The sequence below is a fragment of the Chenopodium album genome, chromosome 11, assembly GCF_948465745.1.
Source record: "Chenopodium album chromosome 11, dcCheAlbu1.1, whole genome shotgun sequence".
Taxonomy (NCBI): Eukaryota; Viridiplantae; Streptophyta; class Magnoliopsida; order Caryophyllales; family Amaranthaceae; genus Chenopodium; species Chenopodium album.
Window position 1 is genome coordinate 6,281,884 of NC_137844.1, and position 25,667 is coordinate 6,307,550.

The 25,667-nt window shown below is 36.1% G+C and overlaps 3 protein-coding genes across 4 annotated transcripts; 2 read left to right on the forward strand and 1 right to left on the reverse strand.

The window, feature by feature from the left end:
- The first annotated feature begins 769 nt into the window (after positions 1-769).
- LOC145567257 (betaine aldehyde dehydrogenase, chloroplastic-like) lies at positions 770-10,258 on the forward strand. Its single transcript, XM_081626516.1, has 16 exons — positions 770-997; positions 1,481-1,623; positions 2,880-2,960; positions 3,050-3,198; positions 3,728-3,820; positions 3,917-4,040; positions 4,168-4,233; positions 4,321-4,387; positions 4,482-4,558; positions 4,687-4,800; positions 4,889-4,966; positions 5,056-5,207; positions 5,316-5,326; positions 8,730-8,779; positions 8,870-8,976; positions 9,917-10,258. The coding sequence occupies exons 1-16, from the start codon at positions 895-897 to the stop codon at positions 10,005-10,007; spliced, it is 1,506 nt and encodes a 501-aa protein (XP_081482642.1). The 5' UTR covers positions 770-894; the 3' UTR covers positions 10,008-10,258.
- A 2,154-nt stretch (positions 10,259-12,412) lies between these two features.
- LOC145568387 (uncharacterized) lies at positions 12,413-20,279 on the forward strand. Its single transcript, XM_081627813.1, has 15 exons — positions 12,413-12,739; positions 13,170-13,267; positions 13,368-13,468; positions 13,583-13,661; positions 13,806-13,866; positions 13,947-13,993; positions 14,113-14,205; positions 14,338-14,428; positions 16,967-17,015; positions 18,548-18,664; positions 18,744-18,891; positions 18,991-19,083; positions 19,174-19,242; positions 19,864-19,906; positions 20,000-20,279. Exons 1-15 carry the CDS (start codon positions 12,682-12,684, stop codon positions 20,098-20,100), a joined length of 1,248 nt encoding a protein of 415 aa, XP_081483939.1. The 5' UTR covers positions 12,413-12,681; the 3' UTR covers positions 20,101-20,279.
- A 633-nt stretch (positions 20,280-20,912) lies between these two features.
- Positions 20,913-24,410, reverse strand: LOC145568388 (E2F transcription factor-like E2FE). Of its 2 annotated transcripts, none has more exons than XM_081627814.1 (11): positions 24,092-24,410; positions 23,883-23,950; positions 23,737-23,789; positions 23,212-23,289; positions 23,052-23,102; positions 22,867-22,960; positions 22,633-22,700; positions 22,472-22,544; positions 22,326-22,396; positions 21,588-21,981; positions 20,913-21,500 (listed from the first exon to the last, which is right to left on the reverse strand). In XM_081627814.1, exons 1-11 carry the CDS (start codon positions 24,187-24,189, stop codon positions 21,412-21,414), a joined length of 1,137 nt encoding a protein of 378 aa, XP_081483940.1. In that variant the 5' UTR covers positions 24,190-24,410; the 3' UTR covers positions 20,913-21,411. The 2 variants fall into 2 exon arrangements, with proteins under 2 accessions (XP_081483940.1, XP_081483941.1); XM_081627815.1 differs by having other exon boundaries at positions 20,914-21,500; positions 22,326-22,387.
- Positions 24,411-25,667: the final 1,257 nt, after the last annotated feature.

Here is a 25,667-nt window from a genome sequence, read left to right on the forward strand (position 1 = left end):
TCATTCCAATTTGTCTCGTAATTATTTAGCTAATAATACTCAAACTTTATGTAATACGAGTATAACTTTAATACTTTTTTTTAAAAAAATATTGCACCCTGTTGACTTTTACATTATTCATATGATTTCCTCTAATACTTATACGCTATGTTACTCGGACTCGGGTCAGTGGCGGATCCAGAATTAATATTTAACGGGGTCAAAATGCATTTGATAAATATTTATGGGGTCCTTCGGTTAAAAATATAGGTAATTTTTATATATAAAAAAAATTAAAAGGATTTTTTTTTTTAATATTCAAGTGGGGTCAAGGGACCCCACTAAATGCCCCTCAATCCGCCACTGACTCGGGTATTCATGTCTGACATAGGTATGTGTCCAAGTGTCCGACTCGGCTATTTTATGAAAAATTTCCATGGTTTTGAACTAAAATGAAGTGTCTAAGTATCCTATCCATATTCACCGTCCGACACGGATAATTGAGGTGAAATGAAGATTTCGAGTAACATAGTTTATATGTAATGAATAATATAGTCCTATTATTTTGTGAATTAGCAAACATAAAAAATTACGGAGTATTACAAGTATAATGCAACATTAAAAGAACAGAAGAAGTATCAAAATACAATTTTTTGTGGGGTGGACAACAAATTTCTTATCTAGGATATTATTTTCAAGAATTTATAATGTGGCACAATTGCCAATCCATTCTAGAATAGTCTATAGTCCATAGTACAAAAGCGGTTATAGTACCACAAAACCTTTTAATACAGACTAGGGAATAGGGACAATCATCATCAACCTCAATCTTCACGTGTTCTTTCTCCTTCAAATCCTCTATATTATTATTTCATCCAACTTTCTTTTTACTCATTTTTCTCTATCCAAGAAAAAATGGCGATTCCTTCTCGTCAGCTATTCATTGACGGTGAATGGAAAGAACCCATCAACAAGAATCGCATTCCTGTCATCAATCCTTCCACTGAAGAGATCATTGGTTAGTTTACTCGAGTGATAGCTTCCCCCTTTTTTTAAAAAAAAAAAGTTTAATGAAAATCTCTTTAAATTTCATGCTTTGAACTTGATTTCTTCATTTGTAGACTTGTAATTGATTAAGATCCTAGCATTGTGTTATTCAACTGCTAAAGATTTGCTTGTTGTGTATAATTTGATGGGATTGTTATTTATTTTGCTGATAGTGTGTTTCTTGGGATTTGAGTTTTTGATTGCATTTTTTGACTTGGGTATTTGCTGAAAATTTTTGTTTCTTTTAAATCATCTCCGAACTTTATGTAGTACTGGTAACATTTTTTATATTGTGTTTGATTGGAAGGTGATAGAATGATTTAATGGGGGATTGAAATTACTTTTTTCTGGATTTGTTGATTGAAGATTGATATTGTTTTTTAAATTTTAACAGTGATTGAATATTGTATTTAATGAACTGGGTATTAATCAAAATGGGGTTTTACTTCTATAGGTGACATTCCGGCAGCAACTGCTGAGGATGTGGAGCTTGCAGTGGCTGCAGCTAGAAGGGCTCTTAAGAGGAACAAAGGGGAAGATTGGGCAGCTGCATCTGGAGCTCATCGTGCCAAGTACTTACGTGCTATCGCTAAGAGGGTATGGATTCAGTGGCTTATTTGATCTGATTTGACAATATGATCATGTTTTGATAAGTTTGTGTAGTTGGAGTACCAGTATTAGTTGTTTGGAGGTTGGAATTGTAGGCGAATCAGAAGTCGGAACACTTTGGTTTTGGGTTTGATGATTCTATTTGATTGAAGTGGATGAGTCATGAGTGATAAACGGATAGCACATATAGTATATGTTTGGCAAACTTTGTTAGGATGTTAGGTGAAAGATGAAAGTTAGCTTGTTGTTAAAAGCTTATTGGAAGTTAATCAGCTAATTGATTGTATTACAAGTGTTGGTTACTTATCTTTAATGTCTTTATTTTCGCTTCTAATGGGAATTTGTAGAAGATATTATATCATTTCTCCTCCATTTGAGTTCAATACTCTCTCTTGAGAAACATTTCAACTTTGATCTTTAATGGATGAAAATACGATGTATGGATGTTTAGTTTTTGTTTAAGTTGAGGTTGTGTTAATGCCTATGGATCTTCTAGTAGTTTGAGTGAGCTTGTTGGTTAGCTATTCAGAGAATTTGAACATTGGTGATAGATCACCAGTATACCACTGAATGGTTATTTACTATAGTGGTGGATATCCCAGGTATAATTTTATAACATTCTTAGACCGTCTTGGCTTTCCCAGCTTTTGGGAAGTAAGGCTGACTGTCCTCACATACCATTGGTGTTATCCTGCAATTTGTTACTACCTTATTATAGTCAGTTTCACATATCTTCTTAAACAGGGACATGGGGTATTGAGAATTTAGTCTGAGTGGACCTATGTTTCATTATCTTAGGGCCAAGTATTCGATACAGATAGATATAAAGGGTCACACAGGAGATTTTAAAGCATTCTTTTAATTTTTGTTTCAATTCAAGTGTTCAATACTCAATTGTATGTAATCCTCTAAGGGTCATACATTGGTTGAGAATCAGGTGGTAGCTTAGTAGTAAAGTTCCCACCCTCCTTGTATCCTTTAGTTGTAAGATGCGTAATCACTTGCCTTTGGCTGGGAATTCTCTTTGGACACCTCCTTCACACCCCACTTCTTCCGCGCGCGCGCACACACACACACACACAAACCCTCATATTGCCTCATTGGACCTGCAAATCTCCAAATAAAATATGCTTTGCGTCTCTTATCTGTACTCAAGGGTACTTTGGTAGAAAATATGTATCTTCTTGATACTGGTGTGGACTTCAGGGATTGCAATATCAAGCCTAACTTTATCTTACATGCAGGTAACAGAAAGAAAAGATGAACTTGCAAAGCTTGAAGCCATGGATTGTGGAAAGCCTTTGGATGAAGCAGCATGGGACATTGTAAGCTCGTAATCTTGTATTCATATTTCTTGATTCTGTGTCTTTCTTGAGCGCTAATTAGTAACCAAAGCTTTTGTTCTTATGTACAGGATGATGTTGCTGGGTGTTTTGAATACTATGCTGATCAAGCAGAAGCTCTTGATGCTAAACAAAAGGCTCCAATTGCCCTTCCTATGGATACATTCAAGTCTCATGTGCTCAGGCAGCCCATTGGTGTTGTTGGATTAATTTCTCCATGGTAAGTTTTGACCTTAGCCCCATCCCTCAAAATAAAAAGGTGAAAATGAAACGACTTTAAAGAAATCTCATTTGTTGGCATCATCAGATTTATCAAGGGAAGATAGTAGTAATGTTGTTGTTTTAACAAGGCAATTAGTCAAATTATTGTGGAAGTACAACATGATACCACGAGACTACAAGATTTCCTCAGTCATTGTCATTTTGTACCACATGATCAATCTTCATTGTCTATATGTGTATTGAGTACCTTTTTTTGGTGGACCATATGTCCATATCATCTTGATAGACAAATAAGACTAGATATGGGCTATGAGATGTAGCAAATTTTCTTTTTAGCATCCTATGCATGTAAATCTTATACTTCCTCCGTCTTTTTAGTCACAACGCTTCGAATTTACACTATTCACACACTCGACTTTGACATCTTACCTAAACCGAGAATACTGTAGCTCATTAGGTATTAGGATTGAGGTCGAGTTACAGCTAAATTTGATGGTTAGTGTTGCTAATCCTTTTCTTTGATGTAGGAACTACCCACTTCTAATGGCTACATGGAAAGTTGCTCCAGCTCTTGCTGCTGGTTGTGCAGCAATACTTAAGCCCTCAGAAATGGCATCTGTGTATGTTTCTTGTCAAATTTCAAGCTAGAATCCCTTTCTAGGAATTGCTGATGCTTCTGTTATACTAATACTTTGTTACATGATTTCTCATATCAGGACTTGTCTAGAATTGGCTGATGTGTGCAGAGAAGTGGGACTGCCTCCAGGTGTGCTAAATATATTGTCAGGATATGGCCCAGAAGCTGGTGGTCCATTAGCATCCCACCCTGATGTTGACAAGGTTCATCCTTGACTCCCTGTCCACTTTAAGCTTTACATTCTTAGTGCATTTGTGTTGCCTCCCGAATATTGATTATGTGGATGTGAGCTCTTCTTGTGCTTCTGTCCATCACATTTCTGTTCAATAGGTTGCTTTTACTGGGAGCACTGCTACTGGTAGCAAGATTATGTCTTCTGCTGCTCAACTGGTCAAGGTATGTCATAGCATGTTTAGTCCATAGAATTTTTTGTCAAATTAATTCTAGTTCCTTTGACGGCATCATTTCTAACATGAATTGCAGCCTGTTACATTAGAACTTGGAGGGAAAAGTCCTATTATCGTCTTTGAAGATGTTGATTTGGATCAAGGTTAGTGGCATTAAGTTCAGGCAATATTGGTGCTTTATTATCTATTTGATCAATACATCTCATAACATGTCAAAATCTATTTTAAATTGGACAGCTGCTGAATGGGCTGCTTTTGGCTGTTTTTGGACTAATGGTCAAATCTGCAGTGCAACATCTAGATTGCTTGTTCATGTGAGTGTCCACTTGCTACAGAATTTCTCCTGAATTTCGATGATTTATTATTTTGTGTTGATATAAATGATATTTGTAGGCGAGGTTTTCTTCAATTTTGTAAAGTTCAATTCTTACAATCTTTTCAGGAAAACATTGCAGCTGAATATTTGGACAGGCTTGTGAAATGGTGCAAAAACATTAAGATAGCTGACCCATTTGAGGACGGCTGCCGGCTTGGTCCTGTTGTCAGCAAGGGACAGGTTTGATAAATGATTTCCTAATCTTTTTGGCTTTATTTATTCTTAGCTGTGTTGTACTGCCCATTAATGTTTACTTCATGTATTTCAGTATGAGAAAGTTTTGAAGTTCATTTCAACAGCAAAGAGTGAGGGTGCAACAATTTTATGTGGAGGCTCTCGTCCTGAGGTAAATTAGTGCGTTTATTTGTTACCAGCCAGTAGCCACTAATGTGGTTTCTATATAACCTAATATTTTATTTTCATGGAACTGTGCAGCATTTGAAGAAAGGGTATTTTATTGAACCAACAATTATAAGTGATGTCTCAACATCCATGCAAATATGGAAGGAAGAAGTTTTTGGCCCTGTCTTATGTGTTAAAACATTTAGTTCTGATGAAGAAGCCATCGAATTAGCAAATGACACCCAGTAAGGCTTTTGAATTATAATTTAAGACTCTTACCTTATGCAGATTATCCCAGTTCATAAATATTCTTCTATGAGCATCCTATTCTAACCATTTTCTGTGTTTCACAGATATGGTTTAGGTGCTGCTGTCAATCAATCAATCAATCAATCAAAGCCTTAATCCCAAAAGTGGGGTCGGCTAACATGAACCAAATTTGATTATTCCGTGTAGTCATCAACATAAATCTTTCTCCTCCATCCCTTACGATCCAAAACTTCATCCTCACGTAAATCCATGCACTTCATATCCTTCCTCACTCCTTCCAACCAAGTCATCTTTGGTCTCCCTCTTCCTCGTTTAATCCCTCCATGGTCCCACTCTTCCACTCTTCGCACCGGTGCACCCTCGGGTCTCCGTCTTACATGTCCAAACCAACGCAGACGATTTTCCCTTAATTTATCTACAATGCCCGCCACACCTACTTTCTTGCGAATAACCTCATTTCTGATTCTATCTCTTAAAGTGTTTCCACACATCCACCTTAACATGCGCATTTCCGTAACCTCCATCTTTTTAATATGCTCTTTCTTAGAAGCCCAACATTCTGTACCATAGAGCAACACTGGTCTTATGGCAGTCCTGTAGAATTTTCCCTTCAACTTTAAGGGAATGCTGCGGTCGCATAACACTCCCGTGGCCGCTCTCCATTTAAGCCACCCTGACTTAATCCTGTGGGTCACGTCTTGATCAATGTCACCATTCTTCTGGATGATCGACCCTAGGTACTTAAAACATTCACTCATGGTCAAATCCTTTCCATCCAAACTCACCACTTCATTGCTTGTCCCCCTCTGAGTGCCAAAACGACATACCAAATATTCAGTCTTACTCCGACTTAGCTTAAACCCTCTAGATTCCAACCTTTGCCTCCATTGCTCCAACTTGACATTAACCCCATCCTTAGTCTCATCCACCAAAACGATATCATCTGCGAACAGCATACACCATGGAACCTCATCTTGAATTGGTCTAGTTAATTCATCTAGAACCGTTGCAAAAAGAAAAGGGCTTAATGCAGACCCTTGATGCAATCCGATTGTAATAGGGAAATCTTTTGTCAACCCTCCGCATGTCCTCACATTTGTTGACACATCCCGATACATATCCTTAACTAGGTCTACATACCTTCGTGGGATACCTTTCTTCAACATTGCCCACCAAAGTATCTCTCTTGGCACCTTGTCATATGCCTTCTCTAAATCAATAAAGACCATATGAAGATCTTTCTTCTTTACCCTATAAAACTCCATCATTTGTCTTATCAAATGGATTGCCTCCATAGTAGATCTCCCAGGCATAAAACCAAATTGGTTATCTGAAATGCTTGTGCATGCCCTCAACCTTTGTTCAATCACCCTTTCCCACAACTTCATAGTATGGCTCATAAGCTTAATTCCTCGATAGTTAGAACAATCTTGAGCGTCTCCTTTGTTTTTATAAACCGGGACCAAGGTGCTCTTCCTCCAATCTTGTGGGATCCTTGTAGCCGTCCATATCTTGTTGAAAAGGTTTGTTAACCAATCAATACCAATCTTACCCAAACACCTCCACACCTCTATCGGTACCCCATCAGGGCCAACCGCCTTCTTAGGTTTCATCTTCCTCAGTGCAATCTCCACCTCTACTCTCCTAATCCTTCGCACATACTCCATGTTGATTTCTTCATCACTCATAGAGGTATCTCCTATCACAACTCCATTACTTCCATTAAATAATTCATCGAAGTACCCCTTCCACCTGTCCTTGATGCCCTCCTCTTGCACTAGGACCATTTGGTTCTTATCTTTGACACACTTCACCATGCCAATATCCTTCCTTGCCTCTTGTCTTCTCTTTGCCATCTTATAAATGATCCTTTCTCCCTCCTTGGAATCAAGCTTTTCATAAACCTCCTGATATGCCTTTTCTTTTGCTTGGCGAACAGCTGCCTTTGCCTTGCTCTTAGCCTCCTTATACGCTGCAAAGGTTTCATCACTCCTACATTTTCCTAAGGCTTGATAGCATTCCCTTTTTTGCTTAATTACTGCTTTCACCTCTTCATTCCACCACGAAGTATCTCTCTGTACCGAAGTTCTTCCCCTTACTTCCCCTAAGACCTCTTTGGCCACTCTTAGGAAACAGTTCTTCATTCGTAACCAAGTCATGTCCGGATCCACCTCTCCATCCCAATCCGCTTCTTCAATTACCTTTTCTGTAAAAACCTTAGCTTTTGCATCCCTTAGGGTCCACCATCTTATCCTTGGTTCTTCTTGTCTAACTTTTTTCTTCGCCTTCTCTTTCAGACGAATAGTCATTACCAATAGCCGGTGTTGGGTGACCACACTCTCCCCTGGGATAACCTTACAGTTTATGCAACTTTGTCTATCTATGCTCCTTGTGAGCAGGAAGTCTATTTGAGTTGCATTTGCTCCATTCCGAAAAGTTATCAAGTGTGAATCCCTCTTCTTAAACCAAGTATTAGCCAAAATTAAATCATATGATTGGGCAAAATCCATAATAGCTTCACCACCGGCGTCCCTCTGCCCATACCCAAAGCCTCCATGGACACTCTCATAGCCATCTCGGCTCGCCCCAACGTGCCCATTTAGATCCCCTCCAATATATAACTTCTCTGAGTGGTGGACACCCTGCACCACCTCGTCTAGGTCCTCCCAAAATTGTCGTTTCTCTTCTGCATCTAAACCCACTTGGGGAGCATAAGCACTGATAACATTCACAATCTCCTTGCCACATAGCAACTTCAGCCTTATCAACCTATCGTTCTTCCGATAGACCTCGATCACCTCTTTTGCCAACCTCTCATCGAGAACCACACCAACTCCGTTCCTAGCTCCACCATTCCTTGTTCTGTGGCTCGTTTCTTGCCCAACATACCATACCTTATACCCCAAAACCAAGCCTCGAGCTCCTTCTCCTGTCCATCTTGTCTCTTGGAGGCACATGATGTTCACGCGTCGTCTTTTCATTACTTCTACCAATTCTGCTGATTTTCCCGTAAGAGACCCCACATTCCAAGAACCAATCCGCAAACTAAATTCTTTTCTCCCACGCTCCCTCCTGATCCCAACTCCAAGCCCTTGATTATTTGACACCACAATTGGGCAATATGGCGCGTCGCTTCTGGGCGACGACCTAGCAACCCTTACATACTTATCACTGCACCCGGGTCTGGGAAGTGCAGCGCGTCGCTCAGTAGGGAACGCCCCAATGGCACGCCCTTGCTCATTTGACACCACACTCGGGCAATGTGGCGCGTCGCTTCTGGGCGACGACCTAGCAACCCTTGCATACTTATCACTACACCCGGGTCTAGGAAGTGCAGCGCGTCGCTGAGTAGGGAACGCCCCCACGAAAATATCTGTTTGGCTCATGTCATGGGATGTGACGAAGTTTTATACTGGCTGTCACTGGCCTACCGTAACCCTCCTCCTTTATCCAGGCTTGGGACTGGCAGCGGGAAACCCACTGGCGGAGTTGTTTAGGTGTTGCTGTGCTATCCAAAAATCTTGAAAGGTGTGAGAAAGTGACAAAGGTGAGAATTATTATCTATTAGAGCTTGTTTGAATGTCAAACCACTTGTCAAACCAAAGTTTTTATACTGTTAATTCATGCTTTGATCCAGGCACTGGAAGCTGGAATTGTTTGGGTAAATTGCTCGCAACCATGCTTTTGCCAAGCTCCATGGGGTGGCACTAAGCGCAGTGGCTTTGGACGTGAACTTGGGGAATGGTGAGACCTTAATTTTTTTGCAGTTGTACTATCAGTTTCTGGAATCCTGATCTATAAATGATGCACAGTCTTTTAACTCTGACGTGCTTATGCTATAGCATCAAACTGTTCAAATTTAGGTATATGCAGAACATTAATATTAGCATATCACCCATAGCAACCTGCTTGCATCTCCTTTCTGCTTTCGTCATTTTTGATATCCTGTATTGTTAAATTTAAGAGGTAGCGATTACGTCCGTAGTGCATTGGTAGACACTGTTTCTATATAGACTACAGAAGCAGCGTATAAAGATTACTTACCCAAATAGATCAGTTACATGGAAAGTTATGGTGAACTTTTGGGAAAGATCATAACTAGGGATTGAGTATAGGATGGATTGATGAGATGAACATTGGAGAAGAGAAAAGGGTTCAGAAAAGAGGAGAGTTTAGAGAAAGTGTTTGTTTGATTTCTTCAATTGTCCAATAAGATCAGTTCTCTCTGTTCTTGCAGCATCCTATTTTAATGATATTGAGTACCAATTCTCTAATACATTATCTACTACTGTGTAACGATTTTCCACTATGGTACAATGCAGTAATTCTTGTAATTTCTTCAAGTTACTTGAGTTATTGTGGTGCTCTTATTTTCTATCTGAAATTAGGCCTGTATTTCAGCATCACACATTATAGATTGTGAATTAGTTAGTTTATGTAACTTTGAAGGGCCTTCATGTTAACAAATTTATGTCTTGGGTTGACTCGAGAATATTTCATAGTATTCTATCAATGTTGTTGTCTGAGTTAAGAGAAGTAATCCTAAAAGGTGATAACAGAGAGGTGTTTACTGGTAAATTTAGCTTATAGATTTTTCTGACAACCTTGTTGATTGTATGAAAGACGTCAACAAATTGCTCTTAGCTCTTGTAAATTTGAGTTTTTTTCTTGATTTTTTCTGCAGGGGTATTGAGAATTACTTGAATATCAAACAAGTGACTGAATATATCTCTGATGAACCATGGGGATGGTACAAGAATCCTTCAAAGCTTTGAAAAAAATTTCGTGGGTGTTATTAAAGCAATGGAGGTATCGAGATATTGAGGAACTTGTCACGATTGAAATAGAGAGCTTACAGATAGTTTGAATAAAGAGGCTGAAATTAAGAGTGCAACTCTGTTATCTATTATGTGTGTGCTGTACTGTACTACTTGGTGGATATAAATTCTTCAATCTTTTAAGCAATGTAGTATGGACTATGTAAACTTGATCCTCTCATATGGACGTACAATTTTTACTGTGTGTTCATTTTGGCTCACAAGGTTGAACTTGTCGTGATTAAGCATGGTAGACTTGATCCTTTCATTATCAGATATACCTCACATATTGGCGAAGACGGGAATAAAAAAAATTGCTTTGCTTGAAGGGTCATTCGTATCATTGGATTTCCAAACCCCCCTAGATTACATATGATTAAACATAGGTTAGGTTCTAGTTATAATTTTCTGAATATTTGGCTTTCGAATATCAGTTTATTTTATATAATATACCTTGTTGATAATTTAATTATATCATTGGTTAAAACTAGACCATGGCAAATAATTTTAAACGAAACTTGACAAGGCTAAAAAAATTCCAAACTAGTCCAATTCAGACTGAATTAGTCAACACCAGATGTCCAGATTAGATCAAAATTGAAAATTTGACATCAATACGCCTTAAACCTATACTTAATTAGACAATACCAGATTAGATCAAAAGTGGAGAACCATAATTAATTAGTCATAATTAAGTTGCAAAAACCCATACTTGCAACAATGCATTAATATTGTCCGCAGCAAAAGGGTCCCCTGGGCCTGCTGGTGGTCTGATTCGAGACCATACAGGTAAACTTGCATATGCCTTTTCACTAATGCCTTTATGGCTGAAGCAAATGCACTGGAATATGGTTTAAAACTTGCAGCCAGAATGCAGGCTACTATGATTCAAGTCCAACTTGACAGTCAATCCCTTGTTCAAGCATATTCTCACTCGATGCAAACAGATGCTTATAATGATACCAATTGGAAGGTGGAAGTACATCATATTTATAGAGAGGCAAACTGTGCAGCTGATTGGCTTGCCAATCAAGGAGTAACGCAGAACAATTCGTTGGAATTGATTCAATCCCCCTTCCCCCCTAGCTTTAGGGCGTATTTTATATGAAAATGTAGTGGGAGTGGCTTGGCCACGGGTAGTACCTTAAATTTACTTTGTTTTAGTTTTTCTTTTCAAGACTTGCCCCTCATTTGCACCCAAAAAAAAAATAAAAAATATTGTCCACACCAATAATCACTCTCGTTATCAATGACAATAACAAATCTATCGGTACCTTTAGATCTTATGTTGGTAAAATATTGTACTAATATGATATTCAAAGGTATTAATAGTCTTATAATGTAAGTATTTTTAAATCTTATATTATTGTTTAAAAATGAGGTTAACTTTAAAGTAAACCGACACTTATTATTTTTAGAGGATTTCTCTATCTCTAATAATTTGAGTTATGAATGACTCTAATAATATGTAGTTGGTAACTTGGTATTGAATTGTGAGGAATTATATTGATACTAACAAAATATTTTTGCATTTGTTGATATTACTGAATAAGCATTTTGGTATTATAGTAATATCATCTAAAGTATAATTTAATATCAACGCGTGTTTTAGGGGTGCTAATGAGACGAGACAACTCGTGAGCTACTCGAGTTCGACTCGGTCAAAACTCGATCAAAACTCGACTCGTGTGAGCTTGACTCGAACTCGAGATTGACTCGTAATGTTAACGAGTCGAGTCGAGTTGCTCATTATTCGACTCGAAAGCTCGTAAGAAGCTCGAAATCCTTCATATAATATAATATTTACAAAAAATGAAAATATTTTGATAAAAAAACTTTTATTTTAGATTATTAATTAATAAATAAACATAATTTACGTACTCTAATCATCATATATATACTTCTCAAATGACAAAATTAAAGAGAATGAAGAGATGTTATAGTATTTACGGAGTTTTACTAAAGATGGATCAAATTTCGAGCTACTCGAGATCGACTCGACTCGGTCAAACTTAGTCAAAGCTCAACTCGGTCAAAGCTCGGTCAAAACTCGACTCGATAAAGCTCGACTCGATATGTTAACGAGTCGAGTCGAGCTACCCCAAACTCGAACTCGACTCGCATCATAAGCACCCCTAGCGTGTTCTTAGAGTCATTAATGAGTCAAATTATTTTCATGCACTGCATTACGCACACGTGCTTACATTTGACATGTTGTGGTTCCAATTTCGAGAGCACGATTCTATGTGCTCGAGTCTTACTTAGATGCATTGCGGATCCAGTATATCCGCCTGAATCGAACATAAAGTGTGACGGTGGAATTCGTTTGGATTCACAAGAAATGCCCGAACTTTAAAATAACGCAAAAAAAAAAAACGTTAAATTACCAACAACCTACCTTCCTCCAGCTCATCAATCTGTCTCTTTGAGTGTAAATTAATCAACCACCTCGTATCTTATACAATATAGATCTCCATTATCTTCATTCTTCGCTCACTCGCTCTTACATCGTACTCTAACTCACTGTATCAGCGCTTCAAATCTTCAATTGCTACCATTAAAAATCACTTCTTTCCATGCTAATTTTAGTCCTTTATTCTTGAATTTTTGTGGGAGTTGCTTGATTTTAACAATGGGGAGCTCAGATGACAAAGTTGTAGCTGTGATCATGGTGGGTGGACCCACTAAAGGTATGCAATTCCCCATCATTCAATTGTGTATAAATCTCATGATTTCAGTTTATGTTGAATTGAAATTAAATGAACCCATTTACCAATTTATAGACTTTGATTGAATTTTGTGGCATGTTTTGATGAATTGTAGTTTTTTATTCTAATTAGGCCATTACCATTTTGTTGATTTTGATTGAATTTTGTGGCATAATCTGATAAAATTGTTTTTTTAATTATTTTCTTTTCATTCTTATTTGTGTAGAATTGAATCAACCCATTAGTTCATTATCAATTTGTTGATTTTGATTTAATTTTGTGGCATAATCTGATAAAGTTGTACTCTTTTTTTTTTCTTCAATTTTAATTTGTGCAGAATTGAATGAACCCATTACCAATTTGTAGATTTTGATGTGCATGATTTGATAAAAATGTAGTTATTTTTGGGCAGGTACTCGATTCAGGCCTTTATCTCTGAATATTCCAAAACCTCTTTTTCCTTTAGCTGGACAACCTATGGTTCATCATCCAATTTCAGCTTGTAAAAGGGTATTTGCTTTCACCAATTTGAAATTGCATTCTTGGATTAATTTTGTAATATGCATTACTCAAAATTTCAATCCAATTATAATTTGTTGGCACTTGGCAGATTCCTAACCTAGCACAAATTTACTTGGTTGGTTTCTATGAAGAGCGTGAATTTGCATTATATGTATCTTCAATTTCTAATGAATTGAAAGTTCCTGTCAGGTGAACGCTTCCTTAGCTCTTACAAGTCTGTTGGATTTTTATCTTGTTGAAATTTGAAGCCTTTTATAGGATCATTGTTATAACTCTTGGAACATTTTTGTCAATGTGGTTCAGATACTTGAAGGAAGATAAGCCTCATGGTTCTGCTGGATGCTTGTATAATTTCAGGGATATAATCATGGAAGACAGTCCGGTTAACCTCTCCATATTACTTTTTAAGATTATAGATGATTGGATTAACTTGATGGCTGTTGATATGTGTAAATGTGTAATTTGAAGTTTGTTTGTTGATCTTGTGGAGCTGACAATGTGGTTGCTTTTCTTCTTTGTCCTGCAGTCACAAATATTCTTGTTGAATTGTGATGTTTGCTGTAGTTTTCCTTTGCCGGAAATGCTTGGTAATTTACTTATTGTGTCACAGTCTATCATATCATAACTTCTTCAAAGTTTGTAAGTCCATTTACTTTATGATATTCAGAGGCTCACAAAAAATATGGAGGAATGGGGACTATATTGGTCAGCAAGGTTAGTCAGCTCTCTTTGTGACTCATAGATGGTGCATCTTCCTGTTTGGGAATATTTCTTGCACATATTATATAATTAGTGCTTCAGTATGTTGATTTTTCGTTAGGTGCTCTTGACAGGTTTCTGCAGAGTCTGCCAGCCAATTCGGTGAATTGGTTGCTGATCCTGTCACCAATGAGGTTTTGCATTACACCGAGAGGCCTGAAACTTTTGTATGTGCAATGTCCTGAGCTTTCTTTTTTGTATCTTTACGTTTAACTTGGTCCAGCTTTACATCATGAAGCAGTAACATCTTTGCATCTCCTTTTATTAGTACTTGAATATGTTATGCTTGTATCATGTAGGTTAGTGATAGAATAAACTGTGGGGTCTATGTTTTTACACCAGACGTATTTGCAGCCATTCAAGATGTTTCAAGACACCGGAAAGATTCAGGTGATTCACCCAAATTTATTTATTTATTTTTTTTTTTTTTTTCCGGGCATGTCCTAGGGGTTTTACATCATTGCACTTCTTAACTAAGTTGTCACCACTTACATGAGTTACACCAGTATTCCTGCAAAATGATATGTGATCTTCTATTGTTGATTTAATTGTCTCCAAGTCTTGAGTATATAACCACTTGTGTCACGTGTAAAATTCCCATGCTTGTACATTTGAAGATAATTGAATCGTTCTCTTATATATTATGTGCAATAAACTTATGTTCATGTGATTACATGTATGTCATGTAATATAGCAAAGTCCTTATTTTCTTTTTTTCAGTTTAGTTGCTTGAACTTGGCAGTTTATTTATTCAAATTAAAGCCTAAGTTAAGAGTTATAAAGAGTTTGAAATTTTCCTTATGGAGTTTTAGAATGTAGACACAAGGGAGAATTATGGCAACAGGGACTCCTATAAATTGAAAGGTCTTACAGAACAGTTTATAATTCTGTATCAACTATGTGATATAATTAATATTAGAATCAGCCCATAATCTCCATGACGCAAAATCATATATGGGTTTTAAAAAAAGAAAAAAAATATATAGTTTATTTTTTTATTGTGTGTGAGAAAGCCAAGGACAGTTGTGTGGACGGCATTTGTTCCCAAGTTTTGGGTGGTTCTACCCCTAAGACTCTTATCAAACTAAGCTATAGGCAATTTGGCATCCAATGTAGATACCTGAATGTGGTGGTTTTATAATTTTGATTGCTGTAGTAAAAGGAATTATTAATGCATAAGAATGACTAATTTGGTTTTGTTCATTAAGTGCATTTCGGGTGAAAGTTTGTTATTGACGGTGTAGATTTGAAACATGAATGCCTCATCCTCTAGGGCTGAAACCCCCTTGTTTACCTCTATCTCTTCTTCTATCCTACAAGTATCACATACAGGTTTAGATGAGTGGTCAAAACATGGTATCTTCTTCTCTTTCCTGTTTTGTTTTAGGTGCTGGCTTGCCAGGTAGGGGTGTTTCTCTAGGTTTAAAGTGCTAATATTCATTTGATTACTGGGGAAGTTTTTGTCAATATAAATATAAGTCAACATTTTGAATTTTGGGTCATATCCAAGGCAATAGGTCTTCTCTTTGATTAAATCATAGTGTAGATTAAGTAGACCTAGAAGCAAACATAGGGAAGAACAGAGAACCCCTCCACTAAATAAGGGCTGACATAAGGTTCTACCACAACCTTAATGGCTTTATCTATAAAGGAGCTCTCGGGATAGAGTATAAACAGTTGAGAAGTCACATGTTGGGGGATACAAAATGAAGAAAAAGTAGTTTAGATGTCAAATAAACAAATTCCAGTTAGTGAGGAGAAAATTATGGCAATGATATAAGTTGTAGCCATCAAATGCTGGAGGAGGTTTGTAAGGCTTATAACATTGTTTCTTAGAGAAAGCTAGGGACCAGATAAGTTGTACGGATGGTTCTTGGGCTCAGTTAATTATTATGTGCAATACCCCAAAGTTGCACATTAATGGAGGTAGTATAATTATAGGTTTCAAAGTGGGGTCATCTAGGAATAATTTGGGTCCAGTATAATCTATTTACCATATGGCTCCCAATAGTATATCATAGACCCAAGAGGGATCAAGGAGGCTAGTAGGGAGAGAACGACAATATCCTCCATGCTCAGTCTGAGGTTGAGTCATTTAATACATGTTAGAAATGTGTCTCCTTGGCTTTACTTAGAATAAAAAACCTTGGTCTGATGATCAATTGATCATAAAAACTGACGAGTGTGCACTTCAACAACCCATAAGGTTTCTTCCAAGATGCTGTAGTTTTTATCTCATGAAGCACACAAAAGGCATGATTTGCTTACAGCCTTTTCAATAGGATACTGTTGTTCTCATATCAAGTATAAATCTGCTCACTTATGATACAGATAGCCAATATGGATGATGGATGGAGACCGTGGAAAATTCTTTGGATGTGGGAAGCTTTAGTGTTACAATTTCTAAAGTGGTCTTTTAAATGAGATTTAATCACCTACAGAGTGTAATGCTGTCTAGTATGTCATTCAGTCATTCCATCAAGTTTAGAACACAATCATTGATTAAAAAAAAGCTGCAAATATTTTACTTTGTACATCCAGAATTTATATACATTTCTTGTGGTGAAACTTTTCTGTGTCTTTGAATTCTTTTTTTGTCAATTAGCACTAGTAGAGTTTTGTAAGAGAAATATTTTACACGGTGACTAATGTGACATAAGCAAAGGCAATGTCTAGAAATATGCGAATGTTGAAGAAAGGATATATGATATTTAACTGTCATCTAGTCCCTATTGTCTTCTTTCCTAACCCAATTCACAAGGCATTCAGGTTTTATAGGGATGGAAACTTGTAGTGTTTGTCTAATAAACCGATACATGTTCCTTTTTTTTCATGGGAGTGATGGCTAGTTATGTCATTGAATAATCTTGTCAGTAGTCTGATATTGATTGAAACTACTAGCATCTGATTCTGATCTTTTCCCTGCAGCTAATATGAGACGTGTATCCAGCTTTGAAGCACTTCAGTCTGCGACAAAGTAATGCTCTTCTTACTTTCTATAACTTGTTTTAGCTTATAATGACATGTAGCAGCTACCAGAGCACGTCCTCTGTCACCCTCCACCATGATCATTGCTGTATGTTCTTTATTATACTACATTTGCTGTCTTAAATTGATGGTAATACACAGACATGGGTCTTTGACAAACTCAGTCACTGCCTACTTGGGGCTTCTTAAACTGCTATCCTTAAGATACTTGGAATTGGAATGGGGACTAAAGTCCAGAGCTCCATGTAGCTTTAAGTAAATGTCCATGGCTTGTCGTTGGTCCTCTATTGTGCTACAGGCAACTGAACAATTGTGTTATACTTTATTGATGTTGTCTGCTTTAGTTTGTATCGAAGCTCTACATCTTAGTACAATTCAGGAAGTATAACTCTGCTTCTGTTACCTGTTCCAGCAAGTATACATTTGTTATACTTGTAGGATTTTAGGCTTAAGGAGTTGGGTGCCAAAGATTAGAAAAAAGATATAGTAGATATGAAGCAATTCGATAATCTTATTGATCATAGCATATGCTAATTTTGTAATTTATTGACCTATATTAATTTCAAACTTAATCAGAAATTGAAAGTTATCTTTCAAAATTTGTAACTTCAAATTGGCTGAATCTATCACCCGTAAAACCTTGAATATCACTATTTGGAGAATGGGTTAAATCAGCTGCAATCTAAAGTCTTGTTTTAAAGGTCAAATTTCTGGTTATACCACAAGTTTGCTAATTGAGGGTTAATCTTGTAAGCTCGTGTGGAGAATATAGTTTATATTATCTTCTTTATAAAGAAGGAAAAAAGCCATATTCCCCTTTTCCTGAAATAGTAGTATAAGGTAGATTTGCAAATATGTTCCACTCTCTACATAAATGTGACAGAGGATGTGAATGAAACAAGTACCACATGGTATTTTAGAGAAGTATTATAAAGTTGAATTCCTATTTGTCTGATTGTCATTTTCAATGGTGTCAGGGATACATTGTGTTGTGTGTTTTGGATTTTAAGGGACTTGGGATTAAATTTAAATGGTGCATTAAATACCCATGCTTCTTAATTTCTTATTCTTGTGAAGTAGCATATGGTTCTGTTTTTATTTTAATGAAATTAGGACTAATACTCTTATAGCCATGGTGCATTAAACTACCCTTAGTAGCATATGTTCAGCGCTTGTCAGATCAAGGGACAATTTATTAAAAAGTTTCTTTATTACGGTGAAGGGCTAAGGCTTTAGCCGACCTCACTTATGGGATTAAGGCTTTGATTGATTGGTTGATTACGATGAAGGGCTAAGGATACTCCCACCCCACCCAAAGCCAGCTCCTTTTTATAGGCATTGGAATAATGCCGATGTTTACCTTAGTTGTGTTAGATAAGACGGTAATTTTTTGGTAGGTGTATGTATTCTTATATAAGCCTATGTAGCTATTAGGGTACTTTGATGTTGATTTCGCATGTAATTGATCGTCAATTTTAACAAAATTGCTGGACTAAATAGACCTTCCTGTTTCTTTCACAGGAGTCTGCCCTCAGATTTTGTGAGACTAGACCAAGATATTTTAACACCGCTAGCTGGAAAGAAAAAATTGTATACGTATGAGACCAGGGACTTCTGGGAGCAAATCAAGACCCCTGGGTAAGATGGATTCATATAAATATCAACTTTTTGAGTATAATTTCTTCTTCCCGCCATCATCAATTATTAATTATTGCAGAATGTCTCTGAAATGTTCTGGTCTCTATCTGCACCAATTTCGAGTGACCTCCCCACATCTTTTGTCAAGTGGTGATGGCACAAAGAGTGCAACCATAATTGGCGATGTATACATTCATCCCTCAGCTAAAATACATCCCACAGCAAAGGTATAATTAATGCTCCTTGTTTTGATGAGTGATCTGAACAAGAACTTTTGTGGTGCTACTTTCTGAATTCTATACACGAATTCTCCTGAATGACAACAGATTGGTCCAAATGTTTCAATCTCTGCAAATGCTCGTGTGGGAGCTGGTGCGAGGCTTATCAACTGTATTGTTCTAGATGATGTTGAAATCAAGGTGATAATTAAAATGTTGAAAGATTTGAAATGTGCATTTAATTCTGTGAAAAAGTTATTGACCTGTAAATAATTGTGATTGATATTTCAGGACAATGCAGTTGTTATCCATTCAATTGTTGGGTGGAAATCAACAATTGGAAAATGGTCTCGGGTCCAGGTAAGGATTTATATCATGTTGCTTCAAATGTGACATTGCTTAGAATATACCAATGTTTTCTTTTGAATATCAGCTTCTAATATATGCAAAAACCATTCCATATAAATCCTCTTACTGAAATTAAATTCATATCAACAAAACTTTCTAAGTTGTTATGCACTCAACTAGGGATAGATTACCTTAGCCAGCTTGCGAGCTACTCAAGCATGATCTAAGTATTTACAAGTTGAGCAAAAGTACGGCTCAATTTGAAAGGCTTGTGCGCAGGCTCAAATTTCTATTAACTATTGTATTTTCATATTATATATTTTGACATGCAATTAATGGCTAAGATCTTACACAATACTTGTTAGAATGTTGCAAAAACTTAGAATTAAGAATGTTGTAAGCTTGTAACCTAAAAGGGCTTTTGCTTTGTTACGGTTTTTACACTAAGAAACAAAATTAAAATTTATCTAAAATTTTAGCTCGGGTAAGTTTAATGAGCAGTCATCCAATGCTCAACAACTATGAGTCTGAGGATTATAAACTCTTTAGTTTGGAATTATAGGCTATATCTCTCCTGTTTGTACTTTTGTAGGGATTTTAAGATTTCTGATGTTATTTGATGATTCTTAACAGGCGGAAGGAGAATACAATGCGAAACTTGGAATCACCATTCTTGGTACTTTTACTTGCTCGTATAGAATGTGTTGTTTTTTGTCTCTTCCGATATATTTTTCCTTGCCCTGATTGCTTGGTGCTTTTTTTGATGCAGGGGAATCTGTAAATGTAGAAGATGAAGTGGTGGTGATCAAGAGCATTGTGCTTCCAAACAAGACTCTTAATGTTAGTGTCCAGGAGGAAATCATACTGTAGCCAAGATGCTGATACCTCCATGAACACCTTTTTTTGTCAGCCTATTAATACTGTTTCTTCCCAATGTATCAATTTCTCTTATACTGACAATTTTCCATCATTTTGTACCATTAATGCGTAATTGTATATGTTTTTCCAAAGAGAATAATTTTGACTCAATAAAAGTTTACCTTTGTCTCCTCTAATATTTGTGTATGGCTTTATCTGTTTAAATTTATCAATTGTTAACAATGTCATAATAGTAGGGGCAATTCAGCAAAATACAATGATTAATATGTCATAAAAAGAAACATATCAAGTTATAAAGAACAGAGGAGGTATGTAGCAATTAATTGAGAACGGAAAAGGTACTCTGTATTACTCGTACTGTATTAGGTATCACACTATCATGTATTGGTAGTTTCAGGTTATTAACCAAGGAAATCTCCTTGCCCTTCCAGCTGTATTCGAGACATTTAGTCACCAAGCTGTTATATTTGGAACGCTTTTCCTTGAATTGTATGTCTGAAGCTCTGAGCCTGGACAACTTGTTACTTCATACTACAAGTCCAACAATCAAAACCCTTGAGCTTGAGTGACCATGAAGCCGACCTTTGATTCCATATTTCCATATGATTTTTCATAATTAATTCAAGTTGTGATAAATTGAGAAATTTAAACAAATTAAGATTAATTCAAGTGAGAAAAGATTCACATTAATTTGCAGTCATTATTATTACAAAAATTCCAAGGCATTCGTTCACATGTTAAAGGTGTTTGTTATTCAGATTCTCAGTTATGCAAAAGTTGAATGTTCAGTGGATAAGTTACAGCATAAAGGCAGCACAAATAATCTATTGCAATTATCTTGTCAAATTTCTTTTCAATGAGTTATATAGTTCTACACAATTGTACTAAGAAAAACTCCCAATACTCTAGGACACTTTCCTGCATACTGGAAATAGCGCTATTCTTTGGTATTGAAAGAGCAATTCCTAGTTAGCAAAGACGCATTGGATGGCTCATGAAGGTGCATATCATTAATCCACTCAAATAACCTCAAGGGAATTTGACAACAAATCCATTTACAATGTTGAGTTTCTTCCCAATCCTTACAATTTTTAGCTTCGCCCTTGTTTGTCCCGTGAAGAAACAAACAAGGGATGTGCAAGCTCTCCCTAAATTAGGCATGTTGATTTGGTGCATTGAGAAAATGCATCTGAGCCATCTGCTACTTTGTGTTGGACTTCCAAATGTGTAGATAACAAGCAAACTCCCGCTGTTGTGATTCAAGCTTTAAGAATGGCCATTGTTTGGTGTTGGTTAAATGTATCAGGAAACCTGCTCAAGTGACTTCCCGGCTACTTCTGAGTACCAAGATCTCCATGCTTCCGTATAATGGTCAAACAGATCTCTCAAAGCTACAAAATTATAGGCAATATACTTGTTAGAGGCATGAAAAAATCCAAATGTACAAACAGAATAAAAAAAACGAGTTTACATTGTACCTTGATTGTGATACTGAGGGCGATAAACAGAGGCAAGACTTTCCAAATCGTGGACACGCTTAGTGTCTTTCTGATCAGCAACACCTGCTTTAGCCACGGTGACCGGAGCAAATGGACCGTATTGGTAGCTTCTTGGTCTTGCATTCTGCTCAGCAGGGTTTGTATGAAACTCGCTTTCAACCTTTTCTGTTTTTACCTGCAGCTTGAGCTGCTTTCCTTCCTCATTAGCTGAAAAATCAACCTTGCTCCTTTTGAAACTGATGTTTGTAACATCAGTTCCAAATGCCCTTTTCTTAGTCTCAGTCGACATAGGCACACTACATATAGTATTCTCCCTCCTTTCATTTAAGCCCAACCACCTGAAGGCTGGCTTTCGGGTCTCTGTTTGATGAGTCTGGTTATCATTCAACAAAAAACTTCAGTATGTAAAATTTGCTTTAAAAACACATGAATGATAAGCTCTCTAATGATTTTTAACCCAAAAGGTCCAGAACCTGGCTCAAACTATCATGAATAAGATACAGACAATGTTGGTCTAATGTCTAGCATTTCACTGATTTCCAACTATAACAAACTCACAACAGGATTTTCTGATTTTTCTCAATATAACAATAATACCTTTTCCAAGTAGCAACTATACATCTAATTGCACAGTAGAGATAATTATGCAAACACCTAACATGAGCATGGTGTGAGTCTTAAAGACTATATTTGCCAATGTAGTATTAATGTTCTTACCTTTTCAATTAGTTGCATGGAGGACAACACATTGGCAATATCATACAACCGTCTGACTTTGGCTGCATTATCTTATGAAGAGTTAGATACTGATAGTGTGTTATGAGTAACCACAAAACTAAAGAGAGTGGAATAGAAAACCCTACTTCGCATTACTGTACTGTTGTGACCATCACCAAGCAAGATCTTTGCAGCTTCATCCAACGAGATAAGATCAACCTAAAAATTAAAACCATCACAAATAAGTTTAGAGGTAAAGAGGGAAAATAATAAGGTACAAGAATATGAGTTCTGCAGTTATTCATACATTAGAGCATATGAACAGCTTGACAAAGTTCTGTGTCAAAAGCCCCAATGACTTCTCCCTTCTATTGTCTGCGAAATTATCAAACAAATGATATTAATACTCACTACTTAACTATGAAACATTGATCTCTATTCACAAAGTATCATGGAAATCCCATAATACCTTAATAAGAAGAATAAAGAACAACAAATGAACCATTAATTGTAAGATTACAGCATAAAGCGAACAAGTTACCAGGCTTTGAATTAGCATTGTTGCTTGGTGCTTCTGGCTGACTTATAGTATCAGGATTAGAATTAGTATCCTCATCATCGTCAAAAACATGAAACTGTAAGACAAATTACGATAATTAGTCATTTGTTTTGAACACCAATGGACTCACATAATAAAGATCAAGTCCCAAAATAACTCAAACTCACCTTCATTTTGCCACTTCCACTAGAGCCAAAATTGTCCCTCAAACCTTCTTCCTAATGATTACAAATACAAGATAAAGAGACTCAATAAGCTTCAAACATTATGCGCCTTTTTTTAGTGTTAAAAGATCATAATTTGAATTAAATGTTAGGTTTTTGTTACCTTAAGCGCGGCAAGAGCTTTGGGAATTCCTTTAAAGCCCTTCCATGTATACTGATTTTTTGCCTTCCTTGCTAACACCTACACCCAATTACACTCCAACTTTTATTACAAGGTAAACACAAACTCAAGATGAGCAATTCTCAAGTACTTATCAAAGAACAAAAAGATTTTATCTTTATTTTTTTATTGAATTAACATTACCAGTTAATCAAAAACACATTGTTTAAACATAACAATCTAAAATTGAATGCCAACTAGCCTAATTGAATTTAGGGACCTTGCGAAGTTGTGATACCCTAAATTTTGTCTATATAGAAATAAAAATACTCATATACGGTTGTTCTTGGTATCATTTTGGCCGAGGATTACTATGAAAGTCGTTATAAAGACCAAATGGATCGAATAATATGCAAAAACTCCAATTTTTATGCCACATAAATATGCAAACTAATCAAATAAATTTTATTTTAACAAAATCAAATTAAAATAAATAAATAGTACGGAGTAGAGGGAAATCAATATTACCCCAACACTTTCCAAAACATTGACAATATCATAGATCCGCCGTCTCTCAACTCCTGCAAAATCCAAACAAAATTTACAAATCAATTAATATACAGGAAAAATAAATAAAATTCACAAAAAAAAAAAAAAAGTTAGATCTAGTATACCTAATTTATTGGCAGCATCATCCAGTCCAATAGATTCAACCCCGTCTCGATTATACAAGCTCAAAAAACTGCGAATTAAGCACACCCAAAATTACGAAGAAGAAAATCGATTCAAATTTAAAATCCTATTTTGAAAAAAAAGAATATAATTAAAAAAAAAAACCAGGAAACAAATTGAAAAAAAAATATATTGAAGAGAGACAAATTACTTGGAACATAAAAGACCCAAAGATTTCTGCTTCCTACTGTAAGTATGGTGCCTAGATCCAGAACCTTCTGGAGCAGATGAAGGTGGTGAGGTCGCCATTAAAGACACTTCGAAACTTTCTCTCTCCTCAGTTCACCGAAACAAAACAAAACAAACCCAGAAAAATCAAAGAACAACCCAGAAAAATTGAAGAAAAATTAGAGCAGCCCAGAAAAAGATGGGAGATAAAAGTGAAGATTCAAAGGACTGTTGAAATTAGGGATTGGCGGGGGCGAAGAGGAAAGTAGGAAATTTGGGGAAGAAACAAGAAAGAAGAAAAAAAGGAGGTGATTAGAAAAACAGTGATTTTGGGTTAAATTTATTTAGGGTGGTGATTTTGAAACTTCAAAATAAGCGGGAATTTGAATTTACGTTGTTGCGGCTACGGCGCTCAATTTATGGGTTTTTGTTCAGAATGACATATTTACCCCTACGAATGAATGTTGGTGCATTAGGAGTGGGGTTTTGATGAGGGTATGTTCGTCATTTTGATGAGTGGGGTAAATTTTCTTAATTATGGTTGTTTAGTGAATTTGTTTATTAATGATTATGTGATCACGTGGCTGTTTGGTAGAAAGCATGAGAGGTTTTTTTGGGGTGATTTTTTTTTTTTTTTAATGATTTTTTCCCGCTTTTGTTTCAAATCGTGAATGTTTGAGGAGGGATTAATTTAATAAACTAATGAAGGATTAATAACGAACAATATTTTTCTTCAGAAAAAAAAATAATAATAACGAATAATTTTTTTTTTTTAAAGCTCAGAGCATCTCCAATTGTAAGCTACAATATTTTATAGCTTACCTTGCCACATCAAATATTCAAGCTAATATATTTTGTAGCTACAAAGTGCTTCTAGCATATTGTAGCTTGAAAGAAATATAAATAATTAAAATACGTAGTAGTTTTTATTATACACATGTCATAGGTTTAATGGGTGATATTATTCTTGAAAAATCAAGCAACGTTGATTAACCTAGCTACATCAATTTTCCAATGGTATACAAATAGCGATTTACTTGCAAATTAATTAAAATTACAAGCATGTAGTTTACCATTGGAGTGGAAAATTAATGTAGCTAGATTAAGCAATGTTGCTCAAACAAGCTACGTTGCTTGATTTTTCAAAGATAAGAGCATCTCCAATGGTTTATTATAGAGACTTGCTTGCAAATTTAAAAAATATCAAAGATGTAGCTTGACCATTGGAACAACATTGGAAGACCTGCTTCAATGAGCAACACTGCTCACTTAAGCAACACTGCTTAAAATTTAGAGAAAATACTCTTTTGTTTTAATTTAAAAAATAATGCAGTTGGAATACTATGTGTGTTAAATTGTTTGTCATGCAAAATGCTACGGAGTACTCCGTAGTAGATAAAATATACAGTACTTATGATATGTTTCAGTTTTTTTTTTTTTTTTTTTGATATTATCTTAATCACACCCTTTTTAATATTTTATTTTTTCTGAATCAAAATTTTTTTTTTCTTTTTGGTGGTATTATATATTTGTAAACTAAAAAGGTAAACACATTATGT

Coding starts and splice junctions, on each gene's coding strand:
- LOC145568387 (XM_081627813.1), top strand. CDS start 12,682: ATGGGGAGCTCAGATGACAAAGTTGTAGCTGTGATCATGGTGGGTGGA. Junction 13,867..13,946: donor TCCTTTGCCGGAAATGCTTG/GTAATTTACTTA, acceptor TATGATATTCAG/AGGCTCACAAAAAATATGGA. Junction 18,892..18,990: donor AAATACATCCCACAGCAAAG/GTATAATTAATG, acceptor GAATGACAACAG/ATTGGTCCAAATGTTTCAAT.
- LOC145567257 (XM_081626516.1), top strand. CDS start 895: ATGGCGATTCCTTCTCGTCAGCTATTCATTGACGGTGAATGGAAAGAA. Junction 4,801..4,888: donor CTGTTGTCAGCAAGGGACAG/GTTTGATAAATG, acceptor CATGTATTTCAG/TATGAGAAAGTTTTGAAGTT. Junction 4,967..5,055: donor GTGGAGGCTCTCGTCCTGAG/GTAAATTAGTGC, acceptor GGAACTGTGCAG/CATTTGAAGAAAGGGTATTT.
- LOC145568388 (XM_081627814.1), bottom strand. CDS start 24,189: ATGGCGACCTCACCACCTTCATCTGCTCCAGAAGGTTCTGGATCTAGG. Junction 23,951..24,091: donor TTGGGTCTTTTATGTTCCAA/GTAATTTGTCTC, acceptor CTTAATTCGCAG/TTTTTTGAGCTTGTATAATC. Junction 21,501..21,587: donor CCCTCAGTATCACAATCAAG/GTACAATGTAAA, acceptor ATAATTTTGTAG/CTTTGAGAGATCTGTTTGAC.